The sequence below is a fragment of the Bombina bombina genome, chromosome 1 (genome assembly GCF_027579735.1).
Source record: "Bombina bombina isolate aBomBom1 chromosome 1, aBomBom1.pri, whole genome shotgun sequence".
In the NCBI taxonomy this organism is placed as follows: domain Eukaryota; kingdom Metazoa; phylum Chordata; class Amphibia; order Anura; family Bombinatoridae; genus Bombina; species Bombina bombina.
Window position 1 is genome coordinate 668,574,527 of NC_069499.1, and position 21,560 is coordinate 668,596,086.

Below are 21,560 nucleotides of genomic sequence, written 5' to 3' on the forward strand. Positions count from 1 at the left end.
TCCAAGATGCCCCTGGGTAGAAATTAAGTTCCTTAGTTCATTATACTTTCAGAAGAAATTTAAGCTTTTGAGAAGTGCCAAAAAGGTTGAACATTTAGTCCCCAAGCAAACAGTGTCTGGATTAAAGGGGCATACACCCAACGTTTTTACTTCATGATTCAGATAGAGCACACAATTTTAAACAACTTTCAAATTTACTTCTATTATCAGTGGATCTTTGTTTTCTTGCTATCCTTTGTTGAAAAGCAGTCTACAGTTATCTATGATATTTAAGCAACTTTCTAATTTACTCCTATTATCAATTATTTTTTTGTTCTCTTGCTATCTTTATTCAAAAAGGAAGGCATCTAAGCTAAGGAGCAACCCAATTGTTGGTTCAGACCCTGCAGAGCACTTGTTTATTGGTGCTGTCCAATCAGCAAGGACAACTCAGGTTGTTCACCAAAAATGGTCCGGCATCTAAACTTACATTCTTGCTTTTCAAATAAAGATACCAAGAGAATGAAGAAAATTTGATAGTAGGGGTAAATTAGAAAATTGCTTAAAATTGCATCCTCTATCAGAATCACGAAAGAAAAAATCTGGGTTCAGTGTCCCTTTAAGTCTTACCTTCGATTTAGCTGAAAATATCCTTCTGCACCCCTTAGTAAGTATACATAGTAGCCTCTAAAAAGCTGAGACACAAAAGCGTATGCACTGATTTCTGGCAACTTCAGCACGCAAACCAGGACCTTACAAATCCCCATGTGAATAATGTTTTAAAAGGATTGTCATGTCTCTTGTTTGTCATGGCTAGATGAGATCCTTGAGTGCTTCTTCTTGTATGTATGTGTATGTATGTATATGTATATGTATGTATGTATATGTGTGTACTGTATATGTATGTATATGTGTGTATGTACTGTATATGTATGTATATGTATGTATATGTATGTATATGTGTGTACTGTATATGTATGTATGTATATGTATGTATATGTGTGTATGTACTGTATATGTACTGTATATGTGTGTATGTATGTATATGTGTACAGGTGGCCCTCGTTTTACAGCGGTTCAATTTACACCGTTTCAGAATAATAACCTTTTTTTCCAGTCATGTGACTGCTATTGAAAAGCATTGAGAAGCAGTGCATTTATTAAAATAGCCAGTAGGTGGAGCTGTCAGCTTGTGTTGCAGCAAAGCCAAGCAAGCTGAAATTAATGAATTTAACCAGACCTGAGCTATCAAGCAGATTTCAAAGGAACAATATATTCCTGTCTATAAATCAGTGCAGATTGGAATGCATAGAAAGAACTGTGTGCAGAAAAATGCAAGTAAATTCTGAGTTGTGTGATTATTTTATTAGGTTTACAATGCTATTTAACAAATGTTTTTGTTCATTTAACGTAGTTTAATTATATATTCTGTGTTGTGTGATTATTTTATTAGGTTTATAATGCTGTTTAGCATTTAAAGTCTTCATTTCAAAGCTTTAAAAATAATGTATTAGGTGTTACTTATGCCAATTTTGAGAGGGGCCTGGAACCTATCTCCCTCACTTCCCATTGACTTACATTATAAACTGGGTTTCAATTTACAACGGTTTCGATTTACAACCATTCCTCCTGGAACCTAACCCCGGCGTAAACTGAGGGCTACCTGTATATGTATGTGTGTATGTACTGTATGTGTATGTATATGTACGTATGTATGTATATATATATATATGTATGTATGTATATGTATTTATGTATGTGTGTATGTACTGTATATGTATGTATGTATATGTGTGTATGTATGTATATATATATATATATGTATGTATATGTGTGTATGTACTGTATATATATATGTATATGTGTGTATGTACTATATGTGTATGTACTGTATATGTATGTATATGTGTGTATGTACTGTATATGTATGTATGTATATGTATTTATGTATGTATATGTGTGTATGTACTGTATATGTATGTATGTATATGTGTGTATGTACTGTATATGTATGTACTGTATATGTATGTATATATATGTACTGTATATGTATGTACTGTATATGCATGTATATGTGTGTATGTATGTATATGTATGTACTGTATGTATATGTGTGTATGTACTGTATATGTATGTATATGTGTGTATGTATGTGTGTGTATGTGTGTATATATATATATATATATATACACAAACAAAGAGGTATTGGCACACATCAATTTTCAAAAGCACAACATATTTTTTTTTTAACTGCTGCAAAAAAAATTGCCTGCAAACAACATCAAGAGACAACTATTCTTTTTAAATAATATTGGGATCTTAGTCACACAATATGGCCATATTCTGCTTAGCCAGTCACCAACTTACAAGGTGCCCCAATTAGACTGGTCCTAACACTACTTTGCCACAGAGGGCTGAATCATTCCTGCTTTTACTCTCCATAATAGAATGAGACTCCCTATATATATATATATATATATGTGTGTGTAAGAGTAGGCAAGCGCACAAGAGGCACTCCTAGTGTAAAATATCCGCACTCAATTGTTTCTACCTCATCCACTATGAGGTATTTTTACAGCTCAGTGTTACAGATGGTGTCTCCTCAGTATCAGCCCTCAAACGTCCTTCCGTTAGCTCAGTTGTTCCTGGATCTTTCTCTGGCAGCCTACTGCAATACGATCCCTCCCAATGGCTCAGAGGTTTAAATGCTGTTGTTATAACAGTAGTCAATATGCTCAGTTGTTCCTGGATCTTTCTCTAGATCCCTCCCACATTCCGCTAATAGTCTATTATATAATTATATATAGTTTTAATATATTTCCTACACTGTTATAAATAAACCAATGTTCAATGTAATATAAACTAATTACTAACATTCCTCTTTAGAATTGGCAATATTTAAATTAAATCACATTAAGGACATTTCTATTTATTCTAGAAAACTTGCTTTGTTTGATGAATGGAATTCATTAGCAGTCTATGTATCCATGGATAACACTGTGGTTATTGAAGATATCAGTAAGTAATGTATTTGTATTGATATATTTTGTTTTTTAATGTATAGATAGATATGGGCATGCAGTGTTCTCCGCAGAAAATATTTCAGCTGGGTCGCATTATAAAGTAGCTGGGTGGGGACAGTGTAATACTTTGCATTATTTTATTTTTATTTTATTTACAAATGTTACTTAAAAGGACAGTCTACTCCAAAATGGTTATTGTTTAAAAAGATAGATAATCCCTTTATTACCCATGCCTCAGTTTTGCACAGACAAAATGGTTATATTACCTTGCATCTAAGCCTCTTCTGACAGCCCCCTTATCACATGGCTATTTGTTTATTATCTATTGACTTGCATTTTAACCAGTTAGTGCTGTATCCTGCAAAACTCCACGGGAGAGAGCGCAATGTAATCTATAAGGCACAAATGAATTAGCAGTGTCTAGTTGTGAAAAGATAATAAAAAAGCATGTGATAAGAGGCTGTCTGTAGTGGTGTAGAAAAAGGCAGACATTTAGAGGTTAAAATGTTATTAAGTATATTATAAATGTTATTAGTATATGTTAAATGTTTTAAGTATATTACAATGTTGGTTGTGCAAAGCTGGAGAATGGGTAGTAAAGGTGTTGTCTATCTTTTTAACCAATAACAATTTTGGTGTAGACTGTCCCTTTAAAGGGACCCTAAACCCAACAAATATTTTTTCTTTCATGTAATTAGCAAGAGTCCATGAGCTAGTGATGTATGGGATATACATTCCTACCAGGAGGGGCAAAGTTTCCCAAACCTCAAAATGCCTATAAATACACCCCTCACCACACCCACAAATCAGTTTTACAAACTTTGCCTCCTGTGGAGGTGGTAAAGTAAGTTTGTGCTAGATTCTACGTTGATATGCGCTCCGCAGCAGGTTGGAGCCCGGTTTTCCTCTCAGCGTGCAGTGAATGTCAGAGGGATGTGAAGAGAGTATTGCCTATTTTGAATTCAATGATCTCCTTCTACGGGGTCTATTTCATAGGTTCTCTGTTATCGGTCGTAGAGATTCATCTCTTACCTCCCTTTTCAGATCGACGATATACTCTTATATATACCATTACCTCTACTGATTCTCGTTTCAGTACTGGTTTGGCTTTCTACTACATGTAGATGAGTGTCCTGGGGTAAGTAAGTCTTATTTTTGTGACACTCTAAGCTATGGTTGGGCACTTTTATATAAAGTTCTAAATATTTGTGTTAAACATTTATTTGCCTTGATTCAGGATGTTCAATATTCCTTATTTCAGACAGTCAGTTTCATTATTTGGGATAATGCATTTGAATAATCAATTTTCTTACCTTAAAATTTGACTTTTTTCCCTGTGGGCTGTTAGGCTCGCGGGGGCTGAAAATGCTTCATTTTATTGCGTCATTCTTGGCGCTGACTTTTTTGTCGCAAAAAAATTTCTTTGTTATTTCCGGCGTCATACTTGTCGCCGGAAGTTGCGTCATTTTTTGACGTTTTTGGGCCAAAAATGTTGGTGTTACCGGATGTGGCGTCATTTTTGGCTCTAAAAGCATTTAGGCGCCAAATAATGTGGGCGTCTTTTTGGGGGCCAAAAAATATGGGCGTCATTATTGTCTCCACATTATTTAAGTCTCATTGTTTATTTGCTTCTGGTTGCTAGAAGCTTGTTCACTGGCATTTTTTCCCATTCCTGAAACTGTCATTTAAGGAATTTGATCAATTTTGCTTTATATGTTGTTTTTTCTTTTACATATTGCAAGATGTCTCAGATTGATCCTGAATCAGAAGATACTTCTGGAAAATCACTGCCTGATGCTGGATCTACCAAAGTTAAGTGTATTTGCTGTAAACTTGTGGTATCTGTTCCTCCAGCTGTTCTTTGTAATGAATGTCATGACAAACTTGTTAATGCAGATAATATTTCCTTTAGTAATGTTACATTACCTGTTGTTGTTCCATCAACATCTAATACTCAGAGTGTTCCTGTTAACATAAGAGATTTTGTTTCTAAATCCATTAAGAAGGCTATGTCTGTTATTCCTCCTTCTAGTAAACGTAAAAGGTCTTTTAAAACTTCTCATTTTTCAGATGAATTTTTAAATGAACATCATCATTCTGATTCTGATAATGATTCCTCTGGTTCAGAGGATTCTGTTTCAGAGGTTGATGCTGATAAATCTTCATATTTATTCAAAATGGAATTTATTCGTTCTTTACTTAAAGAAGTCTTAATTGCATTAGAAATAGAGGATTCTGGTCCTCTTGATACTAAATCTAAACGTTTAAATAAGGTTTTTAAATCTCCTGTAGTTATTCCAGAAGTTTTTCCTGTCCCTGATGCTATTTCTGAAGTAATTTCCAGGGAATGGAATAATTTGGGTAATTCTTTTACTCCTTCTAAATGTTTTAAGCAATTATATCCTGTGCCATCTGACAGATTAGAGTTTTGGGACAAAATCCCTAAGGTTGATGGGGCTATCTCTACTCTTGCTTAACGTACTACTATTCCTACGGCAGATAGTACTTCCTTTAAGGATCCTTTAGATAGGAAAATTGAATCCTTTCTAAGAAAAGCTTACTTATGTTCAGGTAATCTTCTTAGACCTGCTATATCTTTAGCGGATGTTGCTGCAGCTTCAACTTTTTGGTTGGAAGCTTTAGCGCAGCAAGTAACAGATCATAATTCTCATAGCATTGTTAATCTTCTTCAACATGCTAATAATTTTATTTGTGATGCCATCTTTGATATCATTAGGGTTGATGTCAGGTATATGTCTCTAGCTATTTTAGCTAGAAGAGCTTTATGGCTTAAAACTTGGAATGCTGATATGTCTTCCAAGTCAACTTTGCTTTCCCTTTCTTTCCAGGGTAATAAATTATTTGGTTCACAGTTGGATTCCATTATTTCAACTGTTACTGGGGGGAAAGGAACTTTTTTACCACAGGATAAAAAATCTAAAGGTAAATTTAGGTCTACTAATCGTTTTCGTTCCTTTCGTCACAATAAGGAACAAAAGCCTGATCCTTCCCCTACAGGAGCGGTATCAGTTTGGAAACCATCTCCAGTCTGGAATAAATCCAAGCCTTTTAGAAAGCCAAAGCCAGCTCCCAAGTCAACATGAAGGTGCGGCCCTCATTCCAGCCCAGCTGGTAGGGGGCAGATTACAATTTTTCAAAGAAATTTGGATCAATTTGATTCACAATCTTTGGATTCAGAACATTGTTTCACAAGGGTACAGAATAGGCTTCAAGATAAGGCCTCCTGCAAGAAGATTTTTTCTTTCCCGTGTCCCAGTAAATCCAGTGAAGGTTCAAGCATTTCTGAAATGTGTTTCAGATCTAGAGTTAGCTGGAGTAATTGTGCCAGTTCCAGTTTTGGAACAGGGGCTGGGGTTTTACTCAAATCTCTTCATTGTACCAAAGAAGGAGAATTCCTTCAGACCAGTTCTGGATTTAAAAATATTGAATCATTATGTAAGGATACCAACATTCAAAATGGTAACTATAAGGACTATTCTGCCTTTTGTTCAGCAAGGGCATTATATGTCCACAATAGATTTACAGGATGCATATCTGCATATTCCGATTCATCCAGATCACTATCAGTTTCTGAGATTCTCTTTCCTAGACAAGCATTACCAGTTTGTGGCTCTGCCGTTTGGCCTAGCAACAGCTCCAAGGATTTTTACAAAGGTTCTCGGTGCCCTTCTGTCTGTAATCAGAGAACAGGGTATTGTGGTATTTCCTTATTTGGACGATATCTTGGTACTTGCTCAGTCTTCACATTTAGCAGAATCTCATACGAATCAACTTGTATTGTTTCTTCGAGAACATGGTTGGAGGATCAATTTACCAAAAAGTTCATTGATTCCTCAGACAAGGGTAACCTTTTTAGGTTTCCAGATAGATTCAGTGTCCATGACTCTGTCTCTGACAAACAAGAGACGTCTAAAATTGGTTTTAGCTTGTCGAAACCTTCAGTCTCAATCATTCCCTTCGGTAGCCTTATGCATGGAAATTCTAGGTCTTATGACTGCTGCATCGGACGCGATCCCCTTTGCTCGTTTTCACATGCGACCTCTTCAGCTCTGTATGCTGAACCAGTGGTGCAGGGATTATACAAAGATATCTCAATTAATATCTTTAAAACCGATTGTACGACACTCTCTGACGTGGTGGACAGACCACCATCGTTTAGTTCAGGGGGCTTCTTTTGTTCTTCCGACCTGGACTGTGATTTTAACAGATGCAAGTCTGACAGGTTGGGGAGCTGCTTGGGGGTCTCTGACAGCACAAAGGGTTTGGGAATCTCAGGAGGTGAGATTACCAATCAACATTTTGGAACTCCGTGCAATTTTCAGAGCTCTTCAGTCATGGCCTCTTCTAAAGAGAGAGTCGTTCATTTGTTTTCAGACGGACAATGTCACAACCGTGGCATATGTCAATCATCAAGGAGGGACTCACAGTCCTCTGGCTATGAAAGAAGTATCTCGAATACTGGTATGGGCGGAATCCAGCTCCTGTCTAATTTCTGCGGTTCATATCCCAGGTATAGACAATTGGGAAGCGGATTATCTCAGTCGTCAAACGTTACATCCGGGCGAGTGGTCTCTTCACCCAGAGGTATTTCTTCAGATTGTTCAATTGTGGGGACTTCCAGAAATAGATCTGATGGCTTCTCATCTAAACAAGAAACTTCCCAGGTATCTGTCCAGATCCAGGGATCCTCAGGCGGAGGCAGTGGATGCATTGTCACTTCCTTGGAAGTATCATCCTGCCTATATCTTTCCGCCTCTAGTTCTCCTTCCAAGAGTGATTTCCAAGATTCTAAAGGAGTGCTCGTTTGTTCTGCTGGTGGCTCCAGCATGGCCTCACAGGTTTTGGTATGCGGATCTTGTCCGGATGGCCACTTGCCAACCGTGGACTCTTCCATTAAGACCAGACCTTCTATCGCAAGGTCCTTTTTTCCATCAGGATCTCAAATCCTTAAATTTGAAGGTATGGAGATTGAACGCTTGATTCTCAGTCATAGAGGTTTCTCTGACTCAGTAATTAATACTATGTTACAGGCTCGTAAATCTGTATCTAGGAAGATATATTATCGAGTCTGGAAGATTTACATTTCTTGGTGTTTTTCTCATCATTTTTCTTGACATTCTTTTAGAATTCCTAGAATTTTACAGTTTATTCAGGATGGTTTGTATAAAGGTTTGTCTGCAAGTTCCTTGAAAGGACAAATCTCTGCTCTTTCTGTTCTTTTCCACAGAAAGATTGCTAGTCTTCCTGATATTCATTGTTTTGTACAAGCTTTGGTTCGTATAAAACCTGTTATTAAGTCAATTTCTCCTCCTTGGAGTTTGAATTTGGTTCTGGGGGCTCTTCAAGCTCCTCCGTTTGAACCTATGCATTCGCTGGGCATTAAATTACTTTCTTGGAAAGTTTTGTTTCTTTTGGCCATCTCTTCTGCTAGAAGAGTTTCTGAATTATCTGCTCTTTCTTGTGAGTCTCCTTTTCTGATTTTTCATCAGGATAAGGCGGTGTTGCGAACTTCTTTTAAATTTTTACCTAAGGTTGTGAATTCTAACAACATTAGTAGAGAAATTGTGGTTCCTTCTTTGTGTCCTAATCCTAAGAATTCTAAGGAAAGATCGTTGCATTCTTTGGATGTAGTTAGAGCTTTGAAATATTATGTTGAAGCTACTAAAAATTTTCGAAAGACTTCTAGTCTATTTGTTATCTTTTCCGGTTCTAGGAAAGGTCAGAAGGCCTCTGCCATTTCTTTGGCGTCTTGGTTAAAGTCTTTGATTTATCATGCTTATGTCGAGTCGGGTAAAACTCCGCCTCAAAGGATTACAGCTCATTCTACTAGGTCAGTTTCTACTTCCTGGGCGTTTAGGAATGAAGCTTCGGTTGATCATATTTGCAAAGCAGCAACTTGGTCTTCTTTGCATACTTTTACTAAATTCTACCATTTTGATGTGTTTTCTTCTTCTGAAGCAGTTTTTGGTAGAAAAGTACTTCAGGCAGCTGTTTCAGTTTGATTCTTCTGCTTATAATTTCAGTTTTTTTCATTATAAGATTTAAACTTTGTTTTGGGTGTGGATTATTTTCAGCGGAATTGGCTGTCTTTTTTTTATCCCTCCCTCTCTAGTGACTCTTGCGTGGAAGATCCACATCTTGGGTATTCATTATCCCATACGTCACTAGCTCATGGACTCTTGCTAATTACATGAAAGAAAACATAATTTATTATCATTTTAGCAAGAGTCCATGAGGCCCACCCTTTTTGTGGTGGTTATGATTTTTTTGTATAAAGCACAATTATTCCAATTCCTTATTTTTTTATGCTTTCGCACTTTTTTCTTACCACCCCACTTCTTGGCTATGCGTTAAACTGATTTGTGGGTGTGGTGAGGGGTGTATTTATAGGCATTTTGAGGTTTGGGAAACTTTGCCCCTCCTGGTAGGAATGTATATCCCATACGTCACTAGCTCATGGACTCTTGCTAATATGAAAGAAATGAATTTATCAGGTAAGTTCTTACATAAATTATGTTTTTTCATGATTCAGGTAGAGAATTCAATTTCTTTCAAGAGTCCATGAAATAGTGACAGATGTACAATCCTACCAGGAGGGGCAACTTTTCCCAAACCTCAAAATGCCTATATATACACCCCTCACCAAAACCACGATTCAGTTTTACTAACTTTGCCTCCTATGGGGGTGGGGAAGTAAGTAAGTTTGTGCTTGATGTTTTCTAAATTCTCCTGTGATAAGCGATTCTAAGCATTCTGAAGCGCAATTCCTCTCCGAGTACAGTGTTTGCCAGAGGGATGTGAAGAGAGTATCGCCTGTTTGATGTTATGGTTTTCCTCGCGGGAAATCTTTTCATGGGTTCTCTGTTATCGGTCGTAGGGACTCATCTCCTACCTCCCTTTTCAGATTGACGATATACTCTTATATACCATTACCTCTGCTGATAGCTTTCAGTACTGGTTTGGCTATCTGCTATATGCGGATGGGTGTCTTTCGGTAAGTATGTATCATTATTTTAAGACACTCTCAGCTATGGTTTGGCGCTTTATGTATTAATATAAAGTTTTAAATATGTTTATTACTTATATTTGCCATGAGTCGGGTCTATGTGTATTTCCCTTTGCAGTCCAGCAGTTTCGTTATGGGAATCATGTTTAGGAAGTTTGTCTTACCTGGGGTATAGTCTTTTTTTCAATTTGACTTGTTTTCTTTTAAAAACTGGGCATATTAGGCTCATTCTTGGCGCGAGAAATCTTTTGGGCGGGAATGTACGTCTGTCACGACGCAAGTTCATAATTTCCTACGTCTTAGTTGTGCGTCATTCTTGGCACCAAAAAAATTATTTATATTTTACCCCACTTCCTATATGCTCCTTGCCTTCTTTATGATCAGAGGGCTATGCTATTTGCTTTTTTGTCAATTTTAGCATTTGCATTTTTTCCCATTCTTGAAACTGCTAGATGTGGAAATAAGATATTTTTGTTTAATGTTATTTTTTCTTTTTTACATTTTACAAGATGTCTCAATCTGATCCTGTCTCAGAAGTCGCTGTAGGAACCATGCTGCCTGAACACAGTTCTACCAAAGCTAAGTGTATCTGTTGTAAGCTAGTGGAGATTATATCTCCAACTGTAATATGTAACAGTTGTCATGATAAGCTTTTGAATGCAGAAAAGGTTTCTATTAGTGCTAGTACATTATCTGTTTTTCCTTCAACATTTAAAGTACATGATATCCCTGTTGTTATGAAAAATGATATTGCTGATGCGAAACAGTAGACTATGGCTGCTATACCGCCTTCAAATATAAATGTTAAAGGTCTTTTAAAACTTCTCATATTACTGATGAAATTTGTAATGACAGACAACATATTGATATATCCTCCTCTAATGAGGATCTCTCTGACTCAGAAGATCCTACTTCAGACATTGACACTGATAAATCATCTTATCTTTTTAAGTATTTGAGTATATTCGTTCTTTGTTGAAAGAAGTGTTGATAACTTTGGATATTGAGGAGTCTGGTCCTCTTGATAAAAAATTCAGTAAACATTTAAATTCTGTTTATAAACCTCCTGTGTCTACTCCTTAGGTTTCCCTGTTCCTGATGCTTTTTCTGATGTGATTGCTAAGGAATGGCCTAAGCCTGGTACTTCTTTTGTTCCTTCTTCAAGGTTTAAAAAGTTGTATCCTTTGCCAGTGGTTAATTTAGAGTTTTGGGAAAAAGTCCCTAAGGTTGATGAGGCTATTTCTACTCTTGCTAAACGCACTACTATTCCTATGGAAGATAGTACCTCTTTTAAGGATTCTTTAGATAGGAAGATTGAATCTTATCTAAGGAAAGCTTATTTGCATTCTGGCTATATGCTTAGACCTGCCATTTCTATGGCTGATGTCGCGGCTGCATCGGCTTTTTGGTTGGATAGCTTAGCACAACGAAAAAAAGACTCTGATTTGCATAGCATTGTTCGTTTGCTTCAACATGCTAATCATTTTATCTGTGATGCTATTTTTGATATCATCAAGATTAATGTTAAATCTATGTCTTTGGCTATTTTAGCTAGAAGAGCTTTATGGCTCAAATCATGGAATGCTGACATGGTATCTAAATCTAGGTTACTATCTCTTTCATTCCAGGGTAATAATTTGTTTGGTTCCCAGTTGGATTCAATTTTTTCCACTATTTTTTGCCTCAAGATAAAAAGTCTAAAGGCAAATCTAAAGCTTCTAATCAGCTTCTAATCAGTTTTGTTCCTTTCGTCAGAATAGAGAACAGAAAACCATTCCTTCCCCTAGAGACTCTGGCTCCAATTGGAAGCCATCTCTGAGTTGGAATAAATCCAAGCCTTACAAGAAACCAAAGCCAGCCCCCAAGTCTGCATGAAGATGCGGCCCTCAATCCAGTTCTGCTGGTGGGGGGCAGATAAAAATTATTTCAAGACATTTGGGCAGGTTCCATTCGGAGTCATTGGATTCAGAATATTGTGTCCCAGTTATTTAGCTGTGTTCAACATAATATGTCCTAAAATTCTCTTGATTGCACATTTCACTTCCGTGAGTTTATTAAAAAGACATACTAATGGGTCAAGCGAAATGTAACCTGACAACACACTTTTTACTTCCTCTATTATTTGTTTCCAGAAAGAATGTGCTTCATGACATGTCCACCATATGTGGCTCATATTCCCTATCTTCTGTGAACACCTCCAACACCTGTCGTTAGCTGTAAGGAATAAGTATTTCATTCTACTCGGGGTCATGTACCATCTAAACAACACTTTATAGTTTGTCTCTAATGCTTTTGTTGTGTGAGCAGAATATGCTATGTTTCGGAAGATCGCTCCCCACACCTTTTGGTTCCTGACATCCCAACAATTCTCTCTCCCATCCTTTTACAAAATTATGTGGCTTGGGGGATGTAGCTGTGAGTAAAAGCTTATAGCTAATGGATATAAGCCCTGTTTGTGGGTGTCTGGAATTACAAATTTGTTCAAATGGTGTTAATGCTCGTAAGATACTTGATCTATTTCTATGAGTATTTATGAAGTGGTTAACTTGATGATAATGTAGCCATTTCTTAAATAACCCGTTTCCCACCTCTTCCATCTCGTTTCTTGGTTTTAGTCTACCTAGGTTAGTAATTAGGGATATGGGTATACCCCCTCCAAGTTATGGACAGATCCCTCATTATGCTTCATGCCTACTTTAAATTCTGAATTTGCCAGTATTGGGGTCAATGGGGAATAAGGACTGGATATGCCTCCAATATCATTACATATATATCTCCAATCTGTTATTGTGGCTGCTACTGTGGATGTAGTGTTACTTTGTACCTTAGGCATGAGTCTAGGTGTCCAACAGGCTCCACCCAATTGAGTGACCCTTGCCATGTCATGTTCTATTTGTATCCAATGCTTTGGGTTATCAGAATCATTTCTACACCAGTCTATTATTCTTTGTAGGGAAATTGCTTTTTTGTATAATGATATATTAGGTACCCCTAAACCTCCCATTTCCTTATGTACATATATAGATAATTTATTGACCCTAGGTGGTCTTTTTTTCCAAGTAAATTATTCTTTGTATTTTCTGTTTATATATATATATATATATATATATATATATATATATATATATATAAGTAGGGTTGCACCGATACCATTCTTTTAAGACTGAGTACAAGTACCGATACTTGTTTTCAAATACTTGCCGATACCAATTACCGATACTTTTTTTTACTGTCATGTGACAGTTTACCAAGCACAATACAGACTAACTATTTAAGATTCCTTCTTTATAATTATGAAGGACTGTAACTCAAAAGACATTATGAAATAATAAAAGTTTTATTTGTCACAAAGTTCACCGAACATGTTTATAAATAAAAATATTACAATAAAATATATTAATAACAGCAATAAATAACAAATATAAAATTACAACCAACCAAAAGTGCAATACAGTAAAAAATAGAACAGTGCACTGTTTAATCATGGGGAACAACACTATGGGCTAGATTACATTTGACTGGCAAGCTTTACCAATGATCTCATTACATGTCCTACTCCATTAAAGTCTATGGAATTGGAAATGTGAACAGAGCATTGGTAAAGCTTACCAATCAAAATCTAGTCCTATAATTGCAGGATGAGTGTTCATTGGAATTAACTTAATTTGTCCTATGAGTACTCTTCCTGCAATTATATAATCTAAGGGTATGGATGTTACTCAGAGTACAGTATGTTTTGAACATAATTGTGCAAGATGAGAACTAGCAGTAAAAAAGGCAATCAAGCAATAAGAATAGTTTTTCAAAACTTAGTGGCAAGTTTCTTTTTAAGGAACAGAACAGAAGCATCTCTGCATGTTCAGCTATTAGTCTGTTTTTGCTATCAGTAAGGAGGTTCGACTCTAAGTTGAACAGTCTTTCACTTTCCACACTACTGCATGGGGCAGAAAGATATTTTTGGGCCATTTTAGCCAGTGCTAGAAATCTCAGTCAGTTTATTAACTGCCCAGTACTTCAGGGGTTTGTCTGAACGTGGTACACTGATCTCTCCTACAATAATCCAAATAACAACAATTTGTATTGGCAGAACAATAGTAAACAATTTTTAGCTTAGTCTCCACTCCAGCTTAAAATGAAATGGAAACATGCAGTTTGAAAAAACGTCACAAGATAGCATATGGGTAGAAAGTGGAGGTATCGGTTTAAGTATCGGTGCAGTTAGACGAGTACAAGTACTCATGCAAATACTTGGTATCGGTACCGATACTAGTATCGGTATTGGTGCAACCCTATATATAAGTATGTGCAATAGGTAGTGTCTGCATGATGTATAGGATTTTTGGTATTATCATCATTTTGACTGTGTTAATTCGCCCTATCCATGAAGAATGTTTCGATAGCTAAGTTGAGGCCTGGTTTGAAATGTTAGCTAAGAGGTTACCATAATTGATAGTGCGGATGGTGTCTATGTTGTTTGTCAAGTGAATACCTAGGTATTTAATGGAAGTCGGTTGCATTGCGTATGTACATTGTTTTTTTATCTCTGCTGTATCCGCATCAGTCATGTGGATTGGCAGAAGTTCTGATTTGCTAGCATTCACTAAAAAATTAGAGACCTCACCATATTCCTGCAGTTCAGACCGTACCGCGGAGAGAGACCCCAGTGGGCAAGATAATGACAATAGCACATCATCGGCAAACATAGAAAGCTTGTATTCTCTCCGATTTATAACTATACCCTTTATTTTTTCATTGAGCCTGATTCTACTTGCCAGTATTTCTAAGGTAAGTATAAACAGAAGTGGGGAAAGAGGGCATCCCTGTCTTGTCCCGTTTCTTATTTCAAATTGCTCCGAAAGTGTACCATTTATGCAAATTTGTGCTGTGGGAAAAGAGTACAAGGCCATCACTCTATTTATAAGAAGGGGTGGGAAAGTTTTTAAATCGTTTTGTAAGAGTCCCACTTTCCGATTCATCCAGACCACTATCTGTTTCTGAGATTCTCTTTTCTAGACAAGTATTACCAATTTGTTGCTCTTCCATTTGGCCTAACAACAGCTCCAAGAATCTTTTCGAAGGTTCTCGGTGCCCTTCTATCTGTAGTCAGAGAACAGAGTATTGCTGTGTTTCCTTATTTGGACGATATCTTGGTACTGGCTAAGTCTTTATATTTAGCAGAATCTCACATAAATCAACTTGTGTTGTTTCTTCAAAGACATGGTTTGGGGATTAATTTACCAAAGAGTTCTTTGATTCCTCATAGATTCAGTGTCCATGACTCTGTCTTTAACGGACAAGAGACAAATAAAATTGGTTTCTGCCTGTTGAAACCTTCAGTCTCAATCATTCCCTTCAGTGGCTATGAGCATGGAAATTTTAGGTCTCATGACTGCAGCATCGGGCACAATCCCCTTTACTCATTTTCATATGAGACCTCTGCAGCTTTGCACGCTGAATCAATGGTGCAGGAATTATACTCGGATATCACAGTTGATATACTTAAATCCCAACATTCAACTCTCTCTGTCCTGGTGGTTAGTCCATCATCGGATTATTCAAGGGGCCTCTTTTGATTTTCCTGCCTGGACTGTGATTTCAACAGATGCAAGTCTCACAGGTTGGGGAGCTGTCTGGGGGTCTGTGACAGCACAAGGAGTTTGGAATCCTCAAGAGGCGAGGTTAACAATAAATATTTTAGTACTCCGTGCTATTTTCAGGGCTTTTCAGGCTTGGCCGCTATTAAAGAGAGAATTATTCATTCGTTTTCAGACAGACAATATCACAACTGTGGCATGTGTCAATCATCAAGGGGGGACTCGCAGTCCTTTAGCGATGAAAGAAGTATCTTGGATACTGTCTTGGGCGGAATCTAATTCTTGTCTAATTTCTGCTATACATATCCCAGGTGTAGACAATTGGGAAGCGGATTATCTAAGATGCCAGTTCTTACATCCAGGGGAGTGGTCTCTCCATCCAGATGTATTTTATCAGATTTTTCAGATGTGGGGTCTTCCCGAAATAGATCTGATGGCATCCCATCTAAACAAGAAGCTTCCCAGGTACCTTTCCAGGTCCAGGGATCCTCATGCGGAGATGGTGGATGTGTTAGCAGTTCCTTGGTGTTACCAACCTGCTTATATTTTTCCGCCTCTAGTTCTTCTTCCAACGGTGATCTCCTAGATCATAATGGAACAATTGCATGTGTTTCTGATAGCACCAGCATGGCCTCACAGGCTTTGGTATGCGGATTTTGTCCGGATGTCCAGTTGCCAACCTTGGCCACTTCCGTTAAGGCCAGACTTTCTGTGTCAAGGGCCGTTTTTCCATAAGGATCTCAAATCACTAAATTTGAAGGTATGGAAATTGAAAGCTTAGTGCTGAGTCATAGTGGTTTCTCTGATTAATACTATGCTTCAGGCTCGTAAGTCTGTTTCAAGGAAGATTTATTATTGTGTTTGGAAAACCTATATTTCATGGTGTTCTTCTCATAAATTCTCTTGGCATTCTTTTAGAATTCCTAGAATTTTACAGTTTCTTCAGGATGGTTTGGATAAAGGTTTGTCTGCAAGTACTTTGAAGGGACAAACTGCTCTTTCTGTTTTATTTCATAGAAAGATTGCTAAGCTTCCTGATATTCACTGTTTTGTTCAGGCTTTGGTTCGTATCAAGCCTGTTATTAAATCAATTTGGTTTTAAAAACTTTGCAGGCTCCTCCGTTTGAGCCTATGCATTCTCTGGATATTAAACTACTTTCTTGAAAAGTGTTGTTCCTTTTGGCTATCTCTTTTGCTAGAAGAGTTTCTGAATTGTCTGCTCTCTCTTGTGAGTCTCCTTTTCTGATTTTTTCATCAGGATAAAGCTGTTTTGCGGATTTCGTTTACATTTCGTCCCAAGGTTGTGAATTCTAACAACATTAGTAGTGAAATTGTTGTTCCTTCTTTGTGTCCTAATTTAAAGAATGCTCTTGAAAGATCTTTACATTCTTTAGATGTTGTAAGAGCTTTGAAATACTATATCGAAGCTACTAAAAATTTTAGAAAGACTTCCAGTCTATTTGTTGTTTTTTCTGGTTCCAGGAAAGGCCAGAAAGCTTCTGCCATTTCTTTGGCATCATGGTTAAAGCTTTTGATTCACAAGGCTTATTTGGAGGTGGGACAGTCTCCGACCTCAGAGAATTACAGCTCATTCTACTAGATCAGTCGCCACTTTTTGGGCTTTTAAGAATGTAGCTTCAGTTGATCAGATTTGCAAAGCAGCAACTTGGTCTTCTTTGCATACATTTACTAAATTCGAGCGTTTTGGGGCACGATCCGATATACGCCGTAGTTTTCGGCGCAAGCGTGGGTACCCGCGCCGCCCGTTATTTCACCTCGCACATCGGGGTATTACATATACTGCGCCGTCAGATGCTAAACTGGCATAAGTAGGACAAACTGGCGATCTTCTGAAATGTGTGCAAATACTAGTATTTTGTCCACGGAAAGTGTCAATATAGAGTAGTTTTATGCAAATTAGGCTAACACTCGTAAAAATGATCCGCGATTTCAAATAAATGCCACACGTAATTCTGCTATTCAAAATTCATATAAAAACCCATATATAAAGAGATGAAGGTAATACAATTATGATTTCCCATTGTTCTCTCCTCCAAGTATTGTTGATTGTTTTGAGAATAAATTTAGAGTAAATAAGCAAGTATATGTCCACAATGTGATAAAGTACCTACAAGCTCAATCCATTTGATTATGTTGTGGCTTCAAACTATTTGAAATACACAAATAAACCTTAAAAAAGCAATATCATAGTATACTTTCCCTATAACCTTGAGATGCTGCTTAAATGTATGTGTTTGTTAAGGCTTCCAGGGAGTTACGTTGGTTTTTATAGTCAGTGCAAGGGTTCCTGCGTCTGCAATTTGTGGCGAGATGAGAATGGAGTAGATTTTCTGAAGTCCTTACGCTGTATATTGGATACCAAATTGCGCGTCGTTCTATGTTAGTCTATGGGTAAAAAAAATACGGCTGAAGGGTGAAATATACGCGCGTAACTTGTATGCTACGCCGTATATGTAATACCAAAATCGTGCAAAATCGTCGTCGACGGCTTTTGCGGGCGACGCTGCATATCGGATCGGGCCCTTGATGTTTTTGCTTCTGCAGAAGCAGTCTTTGGTAGAAAAGTTCTTCAGGCAGCTGTCTCAGTTTGATTCTTCTGCTTATGATTTAAGTTTTTTTCTTGTAAACTTATAAGAAAGACTTATTTTTTTGTGGATTTAATTTTTTCAGCGGAAATAGCTGTTTTTATTTTATCCCTCCCTTTCTAGTGACTCTTCTGTGGTCTCCCACATCTTGGGTATTCATTATCCCATACGTCACTAGCTCATGGACTCTTGCCAATTACATGAAAGAAAACATAATTTATGTAAGAACTTACCTGATAAAGTCATTTCTTTCATATTGGCAAGAGTCCATGAGACCCACTCTTTTTCTGGTGGTTATGATTTTTTGTATAAAAGCACAATTATTTTTCCAGTTCCTCTTTTTGTATTCTTTTTTACTCCTTATTTTATCACCTCACTACTTGGCTATTCGTTAAACTGAATTGTGGGTGTGGTGAGGGGTGTATTTATAGGCATTTTGAGGTTTGGGAAACTTTGCCCCTCCTGGTAGGAATGTATATCCCATACGTCACTAGCTCATGGACTCTTGCCAATATGAAAGAAATTAATTTATCAGGTAAGTTCTTACATAAATTATGTTTTTAAACAACTGTCCAATTTACTTCTATTATCTAATTTGCTTCATTCTTTAGATATCCTTTGTTGAAGAAATGGCAATGCACATGGGTAAGCCAATCACACGAGATATCTATGTGCAGCCACCAATCAGCAGCTACTGAGCCTATCTAGATATGTTTTTCAGCAAATGATATCAAGAGAATGAAGCAAATTAGATAATAGAAGTACATTAGAAAGCTTTTTAAAATTGCATGCTATTTCTATATCTTGAAGGAAAAACAACAAACATTGAAAACAATTAAAGAGATATGAAACTCAAACATTTTCTTTCATGATTAAGATTATTCAGAAAGAACAGGCGATTTTAAACAACTTTCTAATTTACTTCTATTATCAATGTTTGTTCATTCTCTTGGTATTTTTTGTTGAAAAGCAGGGTCGTATGCTTAGGGGCTGGCCCATTTCTGGAGCACTATATGGCAGCAGCTTTACAAGAAAGTTATCCATATGCAAGAGCACTAGATGACACTATTTCCTGCCATTTAGTGCTCCAGATGCCTACCTAGGTATCTCTTTAAAACAGAACACCATGGTAATGAAGCAATTTGATAATAGAAGTAAATTGGAAACGTTTTAAAAATTGTATGCTCTGAGTCACAAAATACATGTTTGAGGGTTTGTATCCCTTTAATATGAACTAATTTTAGCTAATAGGGATATGAAACTCAAAACGTTTCTTTTGTGATTCAGACAGAGCATACAATTTACTTCTATTGTTAAATTTGCTTAGTTCCTATGATAATATTCTGTATTGAAGAAATACCCAGGTAGGCATCTGGAGCACTTACATGGCAGGAAATGATGCTACCATTTAGTGCTCTTGCAAATGGCTAACATTGTTGCAAAACTGCTGCCATATAGTGCTCTAGACATGGTTAGGCTCCTGAGCTTATGTCCCTGCCTTTCAACAAAAGATACAGAGATAACAAAGAAAATTGATAGTATAAGTAAATTTGAAATTTATTTAAAATTGCATGCTCTGTCTGCGTCCCAAAAGTACATTTTTGGGTTTCATATCTCTTACGATCGGCTACAATATTAGCCGGGTGGTCAGTAAAATCAGATGGGTGGTGTGCCCATTAAAAAGGTCCCAGTGAGAACACTGTTATGTATAAAAAATCTATGTGCACAGAATATGATTGAATGTTGCTTTTGAGTTGCTGATTAAGCTGCTTTAGGGGTTTGGGAGGTGAAGGATGATGATTTGAAGATACTTAAATGGACAGTAAAGTCTAAATTAAACTTTCATTTTTCAGATACAGCATGCAATTTTGAACAATTTACCTACATTATCTAATGTGCCTTTTGTTTTTCTATTTTGAAAAGCATACCTAGGTATTCTCAGGAGCAACAGTGCATTACTGGAAGCAAGCTGCTGATTGGTGGCTGCACATGTATGCTTCTTGCCATTGGCTCACTCAAAGGAATTCAGTTAGTTGTTTACAATTGTATGCTCTGTCTGAATCATTAAATAAGGAAAAAAAGTTTAATTTTCCTTTAAAATAGAATGAGACAATACGGATGCTGCAAAACCTCCTACTTGTAATCTCCGTCTGTATTGCTAAGCACCACGGCTGATTGGTTCTAAAAGCAACTTCCTGTCTAAACGTTCATCTTATACATGCTGCATGGCCCTTTATCCAGTAGGAGTGCATTTGGATGGCAACTTTTAAACTAGGTAGTCTTGACTAATGTTTGGATGTTTTATTGCAAGGACTGTAAGATATTTAACTAATTATAATTATTTATTAGATTACACTACTTATTACATTGTATTGTTGACCCTATAACTTGTTTGTGGTTAAAAGGAGACATCACATACTAGATCCCTGTATATGTTTTCACTCATTAGTCATAATGTTACTACATTATTATTATTATTACTAGTCCTAAAGCCCGTTCACACGGGCCATTTTTTGCAGTGCAGCGGTCCCACCCCTTGCACTCTCTCCCTCCCCCTCTCTTTTGCTCTCTCTCTCCCCCCTATCTTTTGCTCTCTCTCTCCCCCTCTCTTTTGAGCTTTCTCTCTTCCCCCTCTCTTTTGAGCTCTCTCTCTCCTCCTCTCTTTTGCACTCTCTCTCTCTCTCCCCCCTCTCTTTTGCGCTCTCTCCCCCTCTCTTTTGAGCTCTCTCTCCCTCTCTTTTGAGCTCTTTCCCCCCTCTCTTTTGAGCTTTCTCTCTCCCCCTCTCTTTTGTGCTCTCTCTCTCCCCCTCTCTTTTGCGCTCTCTCTCTCCCCCTCTCTTTTGCGCTCTCTCTCTCCCCCCTCTCTTTTGCGCTCTCTCTCTCTCCCCTCTCTTTTGTGCTCTCTCTCTCCCCCATCTCTTGTGCGCTCTCTCTCCCCTGTCTCTTTTGCACTCTCTGCCCCCCCTCTCTTGCGCTCTCTCTCCCCCTCTCTTTTGCGCTCTCTCCCCCTCTCTTTTGTGATCTCTCTCCCCTCTCTTTTATGCTCTCTCCCCCCTCTCTTTTATGCTCTCTCTTTCCCCTCTCTTTTGCACTCTCTCTCCCCCTCTCTTTTGCGCTCTCTCTCCCCCAGAGTTATCTGCTCTGCAGTGTTCTCCGCCCTATCTGGTGTTCCATGCAGATAAGGTGGTTTTGCGTACTAATCCTGGTTTTCTTCCTAAGGTTGTTTCTAACAAAAATATTAACCAGGAGATAGTTGTACCTTCTTTATGTCCGAATCCAGTTTCAAAGAAGGAACGTTTGTTACACAATTTGGACGTAGTCCGTGCTCTAA

The 21,560-nt window shown here is 37.5% G+C and overlaps 1 protein-coding gene across 3 annotated transcripts in view; it reads left to right on the forward strand.

Annotated features, from left to right (window-relative positions):
• Window positions 1-21,560, forward strand: part of ATG4A (autophagy related 4A cysteine peptidase) — a 179,209-nt gene that overhangs the window by 142,997 nt on the left and 14,652 nt on the right. For all 3 annotated transcript variants that reach the window (XM_053699137.1, XM_053699136.1, XM_053699135.1), the window contains exon 7: window positions 2,918-2,997. In XM_053699137.1, coding sequence (XP_053555112.1) covers window positions 2,918-2,997 — 80 coding nt within the window. The remainder of the gene's footprint in view (window positions 1-2,917; window positions 2,998-21,560) is intronic.